Source organism: Sinohyriopsis cumingii, chromosome 8, assembly GCF_028554795.1.
Source record: "Sinohyriopsis cumingii isolate HCF-2022 chromosome 8, ASM2855479v2, whole genome shotgun sequence".
NCBI lineage: Eukaryota > Metazoa > Mollusca > Bivalvia > Unionida > Unionidae > Sinohyriopsis > Sinohyriopsis cumingii.
In genome coordinates this window covers 50,028,375-50,043,848 of record NC_142968.1, presented here as the reverse complement: position 1 = coordinate 50,043,848, position 15,474 = coordinate 50,028,375, and the positions used below count along the sequence as shown (strand labels likewise).

The 15,474-nt window shown below is 35.5% G+C and overlaps 1 protein-coding gene across 1 annotated transcript in view; it reads right to left on the bottom strand.

The window, feature by feature from the left end:
• Positions 1-6,967, bottom strand: part of LOC149793484 (uncharacterized) — a 9,117-nt gene extending 2,150 nt beyond the window's left edge. Inside the window, exons 1-2 of the mRNA XM_089966389.1 lie at positions 6,827-6,967; positions 1-94 (exon numbers count right to left, since the gene is read on the bottom strand). The exon at positions 1-94 is cut by the window's left edge and continues 120 nt beyond it. Of these exons, the coding sequence (XP_089822515.1) occupies positions 1-54 (54 nt within the window). The 5' untranslated portion in view covers positions 55-94; positions 6,827-6,967. The remainder of the gene's footprint in view (positions 95-6,826) is intronic.
• Positions 6,968-15,474: the final 8,507 nt, after the last annotated feature.

Here is a 15,474-nt window from a genome sequence, read left to right as displayed (position 1 = left end):
GTCAACGTTTGGAGACTGTCTTACAAAAGTGACCTTTCTTGCAGACGCTCCCATCTTACCACCCTAACACATGATCTTCTGTAATTTTCTGAATCTGCAACAAAGTGAGACACAAGAGGCAAAAAGACTACAATGATATCTTTTTTTTCCTTGATGTATATAAGGGGAATTATTCTTACGTTCAAATATATCACTATTTGTCTTAGTAGTGCTATGTGATTATTGGGTTCAAGATGTCGAAATTATTTTAAACACCTGTAGCAACTTAAATTCATTTTACATGCACATGATCATTTAAAATAATATTTTCATAATTTAAAATATACATTGAAAAGACATAAACACGCCATTAATAGTGCGATGTGAGCCAAATTGCTTTTCAGGTCATAAGGGTAATTAAATCAGAGCAAATAAAAATAGCGATGCAAGTAAAAACGCAAAACTAGGTAATAAGTAACTCTCTCTCTCTCTCTCTCTCTCTCTCTCTCAGGAATTCGAGGACCAAATATAAATGTAACTACCACCTGTCATTTCAGTTATCATAGTGAAATAAAATGTTTGTCATCAGTTCACATTCCGTATAATTATCTGGTGACTGTACTTTTTGTACCATTATATAGATACAAACTTAACAATCGAGTACATTTATGGTAAACTACCTTATACGCGTTAGAAAGTTTAATATTGTTACACAATTTATGTTGCTTTTTTTGTCAGTTTACTCAAAACATATATCACTATTGACATGTTACGTTTTCTGTGTCTAAATGTTGTACATCAGTAAAACAATGATGTATTGTTACTTTCAAAGTTTTAACTAGAAGCTTCACTTTTAGCAGCATATCGAGTTTATAATTATATACTGACGTTCTGTTCTCAATCCAACCAGTACTTGATCATGGAAGGTTAGGAATGGAAGGTATATATTTGTTCGTGTTCAATATTTATGCTTACAGCAAACTAATGTAAGTCTTATTCATAGTGTGTAATACTACGTATCAATAGAACGTGCAGTACTAACCAGTATTGTGTACAACATATAATGCTACTGAGGAAAATATTAAGCAATATGCTATAAACTGTACAATAATATTGTGAAACAAGCCTAGTAAAAGTGTGTAAATTGAAAAACAAACATATATTTCCTTGTTAATCTTTCAGAAAGAATGCTTGTGTGTTCGAAGTCGTGAAAATACTGTTCCTTTGTTAGTCAGATGTATTAAAAAATGTTAATTTCCTATAGAGAGTTCAAAGTCACTGTTAGTATCGGCTAATATATATTTTCTCAGACTATACCCATTTAGTATGAAATAGTTATTGTTTAACAAAAGAATTTGACTTTTACAAAATGTCTTTGAAAATTGTTAAATGTCCTACATCTGAATATTGGAGGATGTTGTAAATTAATTATATGGTTTGGAACGGTTATTCTTAATGGAAAGTGAATACATCTAATTTGTGATGAATACATTAATTTCTCTGGGTTTATGAAAACTTGGGAATACGTTTCCCAATAAGTATGGCAAAAATAATAACGATTTCTCTAGATGCACTTTTACGCCAAAGTGTGATAAATGCAACAAATCCAACAATGAAGAGGAAGACAGAAACAATGATTGGCCCCGTCCAATAGTGTTCTGGTCGGAGAACTTAAAAGAAGAAAAATGTTCTGTTTTAATGTTTTGTTAGGAAATTATATGAAAAGGTTGAAACAATAGTGCATTATTAGTCAGACAATATTTGTGGCATTGAAACCAAAAGAAGAGTTAGATAAAAGCGAACGATAAAACAAAAACAAGATAGCGATATAGCATATTATTTCAGCTCCATGTTATTTGTAATGTAATGAACCAATAATAATAATAATAATAATAATAATAACAATAATAATAACAATAATGAGGACTTTGTATAGCTCCTAATCTTTAGAAGCTCTAAGCGCTTTACAACATTAGACAACACCTATAAGATAAAAAATATAATTATATGATTACAAAAACAAACATCATGAAATTAGAAAACATTAAAAAACATGCTGAGAATAAAGGTAGGAATCATTATTAGGTCTTTAACTTTGTTCTTGCAGTCGAAATAAGTGAGTTTTGAGAGCCCTCTTGAATGTGATCACTGTGTCTTTGTGTCTAAGTTTAGTGGGCAATTCATTCCACGTTGCTGGGCCCTGGTATGCAAAAGAACGCTGTCCATATAATCTTGTTTTCATACTTGGAATGATGAGTATACGATTGTCAGAAGAGGAGCGTAAGTATCGTGCTGGTGTGTACACATGGGTGAGGCCGGATAGGTATGTTGACTAGAGCCCGACAGTTAAAAGTAGCACAGAGAAAAAAAATTGTGTGTTTGATTCTGGATCGAATGGATAGCCAGTGTAGGGTACAGAGCAGCGGCGAGGTGTGCTCTGATTGTGGTACTCTAAGTGTGATCCGAGCAGCTGTGTTTTGAACTTTTTTTAAGTTTCTCGAGCAGATATTGAGATGAACCAGACATAATTGAGTTACAATAGTCCAGTCTTGAAAGTACTAATGATCACACAAGTGTTATAGTGGTATCATCTGAAAGATATTTGCGAATTTCACTGAAACGTCTCAGCTCAAGATATCCAGCCTTGCATATGTTCATAACATTTTGGTGCAATGTGAGAGAAGTGTCCAGAGTAGCACCTATGTTTCGTACTGATTGTGTGAATTTAATGTTGGTGTTGCTGATTTTTATTGTTTGAGGTAAAGGATGTGAATGAGAAAGTCTTTGTATTGTGATCAAAATGGCTTCAGTTTTATCATCATTCATCTGCAGCTTGTTACATATCATTAATGGTTTCAATTAATGCACCTCTCTACACCTTGGATGGTAGCATCAACTTCAGTTGGGTGGCTAGATTTGTATATTTGGGTGTCATCAGCATACAATTGGCGAAACACTGGATGATGATTCATGACACTTGAGAGCGACGGAGTGTATAGAATGAAGAGAACACGTCCAGGAATAGACCCCTGTGGAACACCACAACATAGATCAACTGAGCTGGACCGTAATCCATTTGCAGAAACAGTTTGTGTCCTGTTGACCAATTAGGACTTGAACCACAGTAAGGCTGTATCATGAATGCCAAATACATGCTGGAGACGGTGAAGTAATATATCATGGTCTATTGTGTCACATGCTGCAGACAAATCAAGGAGGGTGAGAACTGTAATCTTTCCGCTATCCAACGCAAAGAGAATGTCATTAACTACTTTAAGAAGAGTAGTTTAAGTACTGAGGCAAGGGCGATATGCAAATTGTACATTGCTAAAAAAAGACTGTTTGAATTTAGTTGAGATACAAGCTGGGATAGAACAAACGTTTCTAAGAATTTTTATTTGAATGGGAGATTAGAAACTGGGCGGTAGTTCTTTAAATCGTTATGGTCTAGTGTTGGTTTCTTCAGCAGAGGCTTTACAATGGCAGTTTTGAAAAATGATGGGAATTCCCCAGATGAGAGAGAGGTATTAATAACATAAGTTAGTGAAGGCAATACTGGATCTAAGCACTCAAGCAGCAGTGATGTTGGAATTTGATCAAGTTCACATGACTTTGGTGCACTCTTCATCAGGATTGTACGTACAAAATCCATAGAGATTGGTTCACATGCTGCTAATGGTTGCCGCTGAAATTCTGTATCCCAACTGTATGGTGACGACAAGTCAATTGAAATTGTGGTGTCAAGCTTAACTCTAATGGTTTGTACTTTGTCACGGAAGAAATTTGCAAACGTGTCTGGAAGGTCGACTGGAGAGAATGTAGTTGGAAGTGGTGCAGATTTGTTCCTTGACATTAGCTTGTTAGTAATCTCGAAGAGCTCTTTTCAGCTGGAACTTTCTATGATCATCGTAGTATAGTGGGATGATTTTGCTGCATGGGCTATATTTTTGACTTTCTTCTTAGGGACTTCATATATTTGCTGATGAATATTGAGTCTGCTGGAAAGCCAAAACCTCTCAGCTTTACGGCGATCTCTTTTAGCCGTCGTAAGCTGGTCCCTAATACTGCTATACCATGGAGAACACTTTTGAATTCATACTCTGCACTTTCTAGCTGGGGCATGTTTGTCAAGCAATTAACGCAGACAGTTATCAAGTTGTTCTCCGGTAGGAGGTAAGATTTCTCTTAGTATCAGATAAAGTGGATGGTTAAGGGCTGATACATCAAGATGGCATATAATGCAGAATTCATCTGATGCAAGGTCAAGGGATACCAGGGAGGACCGTAGAATATTATCATCAGGTCTATGAAGAATCCAGTCTAAAATGTGACCATGTTTATACGTGGGTTGGTTAACTGATTGTTTGAGGTTGAACAAATTAATGGAATCTTTGAGTTTTGATGTATTTAAGTTTCCGGGACAGTCAAAGTGAAAGTTGAAATCTCCAAGAATAATCAGGTTGCCACCTATCGAATTTCCGTAGCCCAGGAGATTCGGAAACTGATCCAAAAAGAGAGAGTCAGCCAGCTTATTTTTTCTACTAGGAGGAGGGCAGAAAAAATGGACTGAACTTTGCTCCAGTGTGAGTGTGGTTCGGACTAGTTCAAACGATGTGTTGTGGAAATTGAATGTTGAGGTGTGCATAATACATTTTATCATGGAGTTCTTTGTAATGACAGCAATTCCACCTCCGCGAGAATTACGGGGGAACGACTTTATGGAGTAATCAGTGGGTGTTAGATCCAATCACTTGGGCTCATCGCCTGATGTTTGTAACCATGTTTCTGTTTCTGTTTTTAGCCATATATATATTGCAGAGCAACGGTCAAACAACAGTGCAAAAACTGGTGTGAAATCAGCCATTGGGCTTTCGAAATCTACCAATTGCACAAAGTCGCCAATAATATTTACACAAACGATAACATAGCAAAACACAAACAAAAAATAACGATTATAATGCAAAGTCTACACTGTGTTCGCGGTAGATATTAAAATTAAATACGCAATAAAGTGGAACGATTTTGAGTGTTTTTACGCATTAGTGCAAGAAAGGCAGGAATGGATAACAACTGACCCCAATCGTCTACTTTACTATTTCAGCTATGAAATGTTTGCGCCGTCAAAACTTTTTCTATCTTGTTTATAATATCCTGATCAGCTGGTTGTGTGTTAAAATGTGCATGATGTTATGTTCAGAAGCTATTCCAATAAATGTATAGGTGCATTTTTTCACATCATCAGTGAAACTGACCCACTGGTATGGTTATGGCTAACAGAGTCAAGAAATTGGCTTTATAATCTGCCCATAATGGATATTTGCATGGGGGTGGGGATGGCATTCGTAGTTCCCAAGACTGTTCCGTTTATCTGGATGTAATTCTTGCCATTAAACTCAGAATTGTTCAATTTAAGAACTCCGTGGGTCTTCACAGGTCTTGTTTCCCAGGCTTCTTTTACATTATGCGGACTGTTGGTGTAGCGAGATTTTACGTCTAGTGATACTAGAATTGTGTCAGGTGGTAATGGTTCACTGACTTTACTTTTCACGAGATAGTCCGTTGCATCTTAAATGTAAGAGAGTAGTGTATGGACACCGGGCGTTATAAAATAGTATAAATGTTCTGAGATTGTTTTGCTTGGGTGACCGTTACCAGAAATAATAGTAATACCTGGATTTCTTGGTTTGTGATAATATTTGCTGCCACACCAGTCTCTGGGTTTCTTGCAGAACAGGTGTATGTTCCAGACAGTCTTTCATTGAAGCTGTTAATTACGAGTTCCTCATAACTGATATTGATATAATAACTCTCCCATCGAAAAGTGCAAGCTGGATAGCAAATGGCCGAGTACTTCACTTTAAATGTCGCATTTTCTTGAAGATAAATATCACTTTTGTTAAGAGACACAGACACCTGCATTGATAATACATGGAACTGAAAGTAATATCAATTGTGTAATATCATTTCAGAATTGAGAGATTTTGGAAAGAATTTACATTTTCAAGAATATTTTATGTATCTCTCAAAGGAGGATTAAATCAGGTAAGGATTCGTACAGAACTGGCTTACAAACATTCCATTATTTGTGTTTTATCTGGAAAGGGCAACATATTGTGCTGAAATATGGCGTTTCGCACTTTGAAACAATTTGATTGTTTCCTTCCGTTTCATTACTCGTCTGTCATTTTTATTATCATAACATTTACATAATCATTTTAAAGACCTGAAACAAAACTTCAGTCAATACTCTTGAAGTGTTTATATATGAACCCTTTATGTTATGTATGGTCTCGGCTTTTAACGCAATATCACATGAAACATGTAAAAATATATGTCGGCAGCCATTATTGTTTCTTTACTATGGTTTGGATCACTATTATATTCCTACGTATCTGCGCATTAATGTTATCATTATGGCTAGCGTTAGTATCATGAAATTAAGCATGTTGGTACGCATCGTGATTCCTTTAAATTTTAGTTTTCAAACGAGCACGGTCGATTGCTTATTTTTTTTTTTTTTTTTTTTTTGGGTATTAAAATGGCTTTATTCAAACACGCTGCCAGTTAATTCCATTGTCATTTTCGTGCCTGGTAAAACAACGGAAATTAAGAATCAAACCTATATTTCAATTGATAAGGATGTCCTTTATTAGTTTTATCTTTTCTAGTTGTTACATAACAAAATGTATTAAATTTTCATGGGACACTTTCCACATTTCCATAATATAAACATTCGATGTATTTTTCTAGCATTATATATTACATTTGCGATATATTTTATTACTTGCAGAAATATCTGACCTCCACATAATTCCTGACACGAATCATTCGTTATTTTTAAACCTACCTATTACAATCAATGGCTAGTCTTATTTTCAATATGTAGTTCTTCTTTGATCCATGCCGTATAATTTCCAGTATGCTTTGTCGTGATGTTCATTAAGGCTAACACAATGATCCAGTCTTCATGTTTTTGAGATATCACACAACTCACGGACAAATTGTTTAGAATTATACACTGGTTATTTTCTTTTGAAGCAAGTACATCTCCAGCGTTATCAATGATACGAAAGTCAGTTCTTTCTTGCCTGTTGCTGCTATTGCCTAAATTCCACTCCAAAGTAGCAATGCGTCCTTTAAATGCAAAGAGTGCATCCTCTGTAGAAAAATACATTATAAATTAGAGTTTAATTAAGGTATTTTAATAATGGATAAAATAAAAATGATGTCAGAGATACAATCTGAGAGTCTAGATATTTTAACTTTTAATTGATAATGATAGATCTCATGTCATCTACTCTATGGCTTCGTTATGTATTCCTCTGGTAATAAGTATTCATTGTTTCCGTACCAAACAGTATGTATGTATGTATGTATGTATGTATGTATGTGTATATGTGTGTGTGTTTTATTGTGTGTATACGTATACTTACTATTGTAAACAATGAAGAAGATCAATAAATTAATGTAAATGAAAATTGTAACAATGCTGAAGTTAGTCATCCTTACAACATAGAGAATGAAAAGAAATTTCCGGTTGCATGGCCTTATGTATACATAAACCCTTTAGATCCTACAGACATTGCTTGCTCATTACATGTGCTCATTAATCAAGGATATTGTAGGCAAGTATATACACTAAGTCTCTCCGTCCTATGTGTACTCCGATTGATAAATTGTAAGTGGTCATAATAACAGCTTTTTATTCAACATAGATAATGAAAATCATTGAAAGAGAACAAGGGATTTCATCCTCAATATGTACGTATGTGTTAATACAATTTTTATTCCGACATACCAACGTCATAGATAAAAAGCAAGGAAATACAACTGTTTTCCGGCATAACATGTATTGTGCTTCTTTCAAATAACTTATCATATATCGACACAATTATTGTTTCTTTATACTCGCTACAGCTAATTTCTTAGTAGTGAACTTTTCACTGTATCCAAATCCTAATACTCTAAGCTACCATTAAAGACGAACTCACGATGAAGTTCGTATCACAGGTTTTTCGGCATGGGACTGTAATCAAATCACCGTGCAATAGGTCACATATATCATTTTCCACTCTTCAATAATGCTGCATTACTCACTACGCACTGTCGCCGAAAAACACACAGACAACCACACCATAATGTTCATACTATAAAGAATAATTAATTACCTTTAAAGCAATACTAAGAATTCCTAAATTTAACGCTTGTCACCCTATCAATGGGAGAGGAAAAAATGATATAAAAATAGACTGGGACAACATTCATGGGTACTAAACTGACTGTAATATTTGCGATCCGAGTCCATATGACATTGATGATTTACTTCTTTTTAACTACCCTTGTTTACTGTAGTTATTTGCAACTGCTCGATAATTTCAACAAAACCCGCATACACTGATGAGCACGACATTCCTGTTCTATATTTATGTTGGTCTGAATATGTGGTTCTTCTTTGGTCCACTCAGTATAATTTCCGCCATGACTTGTTGTGATGTTCATTAAGGCATGAACACTGGTTAAATGTTCTGATAAAATGGTAACCAATGAAAACGAACGAAGTCATTGACAAAATATATGAACTGCTCAAGATCCAGTTCGTAGACCTTCGGCAAACTCTATATGGGACAGGCATCTCGATTATCAATATGACATTCTCACGATTTAAAATAATTAACCTAGCATGGAATTAAAAATATCAGAAAGACAGGAACCAGCTATTTGTATGTCTTTTTGTAAAATAAAAGACAGTTCTGTCGATAATTTATTGAATACACACATTTCAAAATAATTATAAATTTAAAGGGGACAAAAACCCCGACCTGCAGAATTTTATTGTTAATATAAAGATATTTAGTAGCTTGTGTATATAATCTATCCCGACTACTTTTTTCTTTGCATCTATTTTATTTGCACAAACATTTCATACACAATATTGTCGTGCATTCCGAGATCAAACGGAAAGAACCTTCCCGGAATTTGTTAACTCTCTTACATACAAACAGGATCTCACTTCATTTGAGACGATTAACGTATAAGAGTTGTATTCAATGTATGCAGCGAAGTGTCAAGTAGAAACAAGATGATTCAATGCGCAGCTCTAAATTGCGTGAAAAATGGCAGTTCTGGAACAATCCTCAATTATTTTACTCTTTTTTTTTTCTTTCTCTCTTTGAAAAGTAAGAAATTATCTACCAACTGAAATAGCATTACAGAAATGTTTACGCTATTTCATGAATGTTTCCAACATCAACTTACTATGGACGTTTGATTTTGTATGTAACTGCATCGGACGAATATGCATTTTTCTTGCAAACTAACCTTCAAGACTGTTTTCCACTCGTTGTATAATAAACCCCTCCTTCCCATTCTGCATTCATCTTGTTTGTGTAATGTCGATAATAGAAAAATAAATCACTTATAATTGGAAATCTGTGGGTTCATATAAACTCGTAAGATTTCTTATAATTACACACACCGAAACACCACGATACTATTTCTTAAACAAATGTTACTGTTAACTTTCTATCTTTGATACATCTATTATAGTAACGTTATTCATTAATGTGGTAATTACTCTCAAACTCGGACCAGGTTGATTCGGTACAAATTGCTGACTGATTCGGCCCATATATCTGGCTGATTCTCCAAACTTCCAAGCTGATTCGGACCATGTAAAATGTTATTCAGTTTTGTCCAGGATTTAAATGTGACATTAAAATTTGTTTTAAAGATGATCTTCTCTTTATGTCCCAAGTACGTTGAGCAGTTCAAATATGCATTTAAAGTAACAAAATCCCGTTAGTATGCGTGATCATGGTATTGTTATATATAATCAAATAACGAAATTGTGTTTATTGTTCATCGGCAATTTAAGAGTGAAATATTTTTTAAACTTATCGTTCAAATTTAAATAGTTTATTTTATTGAAAAGATGGGCGTAGTACAAGATAACTTTCAGAAACCGTCCGAATTCTGTGCATTAGCCATGATGTTGAACTCAATAGCGACCGGATTTAATAAGTAGGCGTCAATGATGCTTTTTATCGAGTTCAAATATCATTCGTCAATGTTAGTAAATCTCAATGAAAAATCAGATTAAATTGTTCAGCTAGAGAGATGATACTTTAACCTTTTGGATTATTGACGGCAATAATTCAGTCGATTTTGGGTTATAGAGGTCCATGCCATAAAGTCGTCTCATGATGACTTTAGTTATTAGTTTGGAGCCCTTGCATGTATAAAACTGCAGATGTCACATCATGCTTACACCCGCTCTATTTTTCCAATTAAAATGCATTTAATGATTTGAAGAGCATAGCAAAAGGGATAGATACCACTTCTTAAGTACAGAAGCGGAGTTGATCAAGTGGAAAAGTTGAAAAGTTGCAAATTGTATAGATTTAATAAGTTATTAAGTTAAAGAAAAAAGAAAACCCTTCAATATATACAGATGTTTCTTGTATTTCGCTATCAATCTAAGAAACGAGCTGTTAAAATACTTATTACCAACTGTATGTGTCTCCGGGCTTGGAGGTGCCAGAGTGGATGGCATAGAAAATATGGATGCCTCGAACATTCTTGAATTCTCCTCGGATATGGTAGTTGTTCAGATTGGTATAAATGACCTGTGTAATACTTTTCTCGTACTACGCGATGGGCAGCGGAAACGTTTGGAGTTAATCTTGTGATTTCGTTACAGTTTCAATATTTTTAGAGTTGCAGTGCTACAAAATTTGCACAGACGCCAGCATCTCGACGAATACTTCATGCTGTCGACACGGATTGGTTCAGCATCTGCATGTATAGGCTAAATTGTCTCATTAAAGAGTATTGCCCGCATATATACGATGTGGTTTATTTATAGGCATAGGGGATATTCGTCACAAGCAAGTCAGGGGTCGTTTTCTTAGCCGATGGAAAGCATTAAAATATAAGTTAAATACTTTAATAGCGTGCGGCGTATTCGTGTGATGCTAAAGAAATGTTTTACCACGGCTAGTACGAACTCACTACAGTGATGACTGCCTTTGCACAGACCTGCCTTGAAAGTCACACATACGTGACAATAAGCTACTAATATTTTTTCAGTTTATCAAACTGGAGGAAATTGTGCGTGATTGAGGGTCGGGTATGAGTTGGTACCTATATGACCTGCAGGTGCGACGTGACATGGAAGCCACATACATTCTTTGGAAATAGTTGCAGCATGAATATTGGGTTCTGGCTTTGCTCAGAGCCACTCCTTTCGTGGATTTTCGGTCTCGGGACGCTCAGACTGGAAAGGTAGAAAACTGGGAAGACATGTTCCAGCGAGGTTTATGGTATGGTTTCAACCGCTCTGGAAATTCTTCAACCCAAAGATGTCCCCACAAACATGAATGTGTCACGTGTGGTGGTCAGCATCCAAGCATTACTTACCCTAGCTACCCTGACGCTGACACCAGACCAAACAACGGAGATAAAGTTTTAAAAATGATGTTATATCCATCCGTTTGCCTATTAACACTAAAGCCCCCATTTACTACATGAAGGATACTCTGAGCCTCGTAACTCATTCTTACTCGCGGGTTTCGAATATGGTCTTAGACTTGGCTCTTTTGGAACGTGGGCGCTTCTACGCTTCATCAAATTTGATTTCCGCCTATAATGCACAAACGGTTCAGTATAATCTTAGGTCAAATAGCTGATCCTTTTCCCATTATCGCTTTCCAAAATTTTCAACTGTCACGCATGTTCCTATGAAAGAACCAAATGTATACAGACTTATTCAACGCCTATCTTTTCCACACAATTCGACCAATGTGTACGCTGCAGATTCACTCTCCTCTGTTTCTTGTATTATGCTTGACGTAGCTATACAACCGATACTGAATTAGGTAGATGCTCATTGATGACAAACACGGATATTGGTAGTGCTTTTCGGTTAATTTATGTTCACCCGTTGGATCGAGAGTTGCTTTGTTTCTCCTGGAAAGGCCATTATTACTTTAATAAATGTTTGCCAATGGACTGACCGAGCCTGTGTGCATGCAGATTTGAGGCATTTAGTGCCGCGTCACATTGGACAATATAGTCAATGCTTGACATTCCTCACATGGTCCACATTATGGATGACCGCCTTGTTGTACACCATCCCACTTCCTTTGTTTGGAAAAGAGCTTTGAACCAATTTCTTCATTTGTGCTGACTTCTGAGGGTTCCAATTAAGCGGAGAACACTGTACTTCCCAAGACAAATAAAGTTTTTCTTGCCATTGAATTGGATTCAATGACATTCGAACTGGTCTCCAACTGGAAAATCCTACAAAATGTCCAATGTGCGTCAACTGTAAATACACAAAAAAATAAATTGGTGGAATTAGAGTCAATAATTTGTCTCCTTGATATTTGATTGAATTACATCCATTTAAGGATGCTTCCGGTTCTCTTGGATTTGTGTAGCTTTTTGGTGGCACGTGGTGTGTTTGGAGCATAACTCGTACTACCTTATCTAACAAACATTATCTTTTAGTTTCTTTGGTATCAACCCATAGCATTGTAAGATGAATTGTATGGGATATAATGTAGAGGATTTCAAAAATAATGAGATGAAGTTAAATGTCTGTGTTTAGTAAATTCAAAGTTTGATATAGTGTTGCGCCTGTTGGTTTGTAAATATCATCAGCTTATTTAAACTACAAGTACCTTTTAGGGTTGTACGGTAATATGCATTAAACCTTGATATAACCAACACCCCGGGTGGTCTACAGCGAGCACTGATGTGTAAACGGAATACTTCTTTATAGTGAATGCCTCTTTTACAAAACCTACGATTAGAAAGGTGAATGAAAATAAATATGTATTGCAAACATGTCATTTCAAATGAGGATACAAAGGAAATAAAAAAATAAAAACGTGACAATTGAAAAAAAAATCAGTTATAAACCAAATATCTGCAAGAAACTATAACTAACCCTTTTTGTCTTGTCCATGGAGAACTTATACTTACTCAACTGCGACCACAGCTTATGACGATACTGCATAAAACAAAGGAAAGTCTTCTATTCAAGGGTTTGTATAAACTGAGTTTTTTTAATTTTATACATGTCTGGCATCACCACCAAAGAGAAGCGACGTAGTCACATTGTATAAACATACTCATGTAAGACATGTTAAAGACAGCACTACAGTACGATGGAAAATACAGCAATAATGAAGGATTAATTAAAATAGAATCATGCAGTTAAACATTCCAAGTTATTATCTCTGTATTATTGATCTCAGAATAGTCAGTGTCCTTAATTCATCAAATTCTTGATATTCACTAGCCAATACATATGTAGTCAGTTTGCATGCATTACACAGATAGATTAGGTCAAGGACAAATTTAAATGATTTCAAAAAAGTAACATGGAGCAAACGGTATACAAATGTAACATAAATTAGATTATAAGAACACACGTTTTTACTGGCCTTGATAACATTAGGTCATAAAATAAACTGGATACAAGATTTGTTATTTTAGGTGAATTACAATAAAATAATTATATAGTCCTGGTCTTCCATGCGGATGTAGGTAATTTGTTCAACCTTGCAAAGTACTTTTCTTCATTATTGTGTTATGTATGCGCCTGGGATTTAGGAAGAGACAAATGTAGTAAGAACAATTTCTTTAATAAATGTGATCACGATTATCTTTGGCGATCGAGAAGGTAAATTAAATAAAGTAATGCTGGCAGTCAGCGCTGTTATTTCAATGCTAATTAATTTCTATATAAAACGCCAGACCTTATTTAAATCAATCGTCTAATAACATTTTACTTTTTTCTGATCTTATTAACTTTGCTTTTTCAGATAATTCATTTCTTCATTCATTTTAGTGTATTTTGTTTAGGATCTGAATAAAATCAATTTACAAGTCTCGTTTACCGATGTATGACTGCACACAAAGTCAATTTGTATCACTGATATGAAATGCCTATCTCATCATGCAATCGGAACAATTAGTCTTTGATGTAAAAACAAGAACACAAAACGATCATATCAATTAAAAACGCCCTGCAGTAGCAGTATTAAAGGAATAATAGCAGCAATAGCAGTTGGAGAGCTGGGTGGCACTATTGCATCATAACTAGTGTAAACATTCTAAGTTTTTACTTATTTAACAAAAGGACGTATATGAGCAGGCAAACTGTATCATGCAGCTCATTCCTGACTAGGTTAGCTTTCAAACCTAAACCATTTGTGAGCTTTTAACACCAGTGAAGAGAAACGTTAATTACTTTTGCGCTGCACCAATACAAATCACATAGCTTCTTATATCAACACCGAGGAATAAGCTGATGGTGCATCGATCAGCATGAAAGATGTTGCTGCCACTACAATGCCGACTTTTTATTTAAACTCATTCTAGGCAGTGGGTTCTGCAAAAGACAAAAAGATAAACATAAAAAATCCCCTAATAAGCGATTATTTAACAAATGATTTTGATTTGTTTTGGTTTGTTTGTTTTGTATAGTTTTGATTTGTATTTCGATGACTGCTTTCACAGTGTTTGGTGGCTCAAGACACTGAACATGATTTGACCTTCTCGCCGTGTAATCTCAGTTTGGGTACACACACTTTGTGTGGATGGTTTCCTTTACGCTAAGGGGTGCGTTGGATTTCCGTTATGTTTTTGCCGGAATGCTTAGCCCTTTCTAATCCATTCCCGCGTTGGTTCTCCTTACTGAGCGTCCATTAAGGACATCATTTCGAACGGAATATATTTTGTCTCGTACAATTCACGCAAGGTTCTTTAATGTGCAGAAAGATCCATCGTGACACCATTGCTCTTGTATGGACAGACTGGTTTTGCGGCGCGATTGTTCTTACATGACCGCCCATCCTGATCCCTCACCACTCTTCCCAATTACTTTGCCAATGCCTGCAATTATCGCACCAATATTTCTCTACCACTACCTCCAACATGGCGTTCGTGTGTTTGTAAATACCTTTTACGAACTCAGTCTCAAACAAATTGAATAATTGAAAAAGTATATACTACGTTCAGAACGTGGATGAGAAAGAAAAGTCGACATTCGCTTCGACACATTTGCGTATCTTTGGTACAAGCTAAACCCGCGAACATGTCGAAGTGAGTAGTAGCAAACTGGTGTGGGTAATGGTAATCAGCATGACGTAAAGAGATGTCAGCTGCACTGGCATCGTAGGCTTTACATTATTCTCCCTGTCAAACTTCGTCAAACCTCCTGTTGTCGTGGGATTTTATCTTTCCAGGCCGGATTTCAGACAATAACTATCGTATATTTTATGTACTAACTGTATTCTGTATAAATCTTGTGTAAAATATAATATAATAATGACACATCGGAAGAAGAAAAAACAATCTTGTATCTGATTCAGTTATAATAATGGTCGGAAGTGTAACGTTTTGTCTCGATATCAAGTCATGGACAACTATTCTCACACCACCAACATTTCACGCTACAAAAGACATCAATGACAACATAAAATT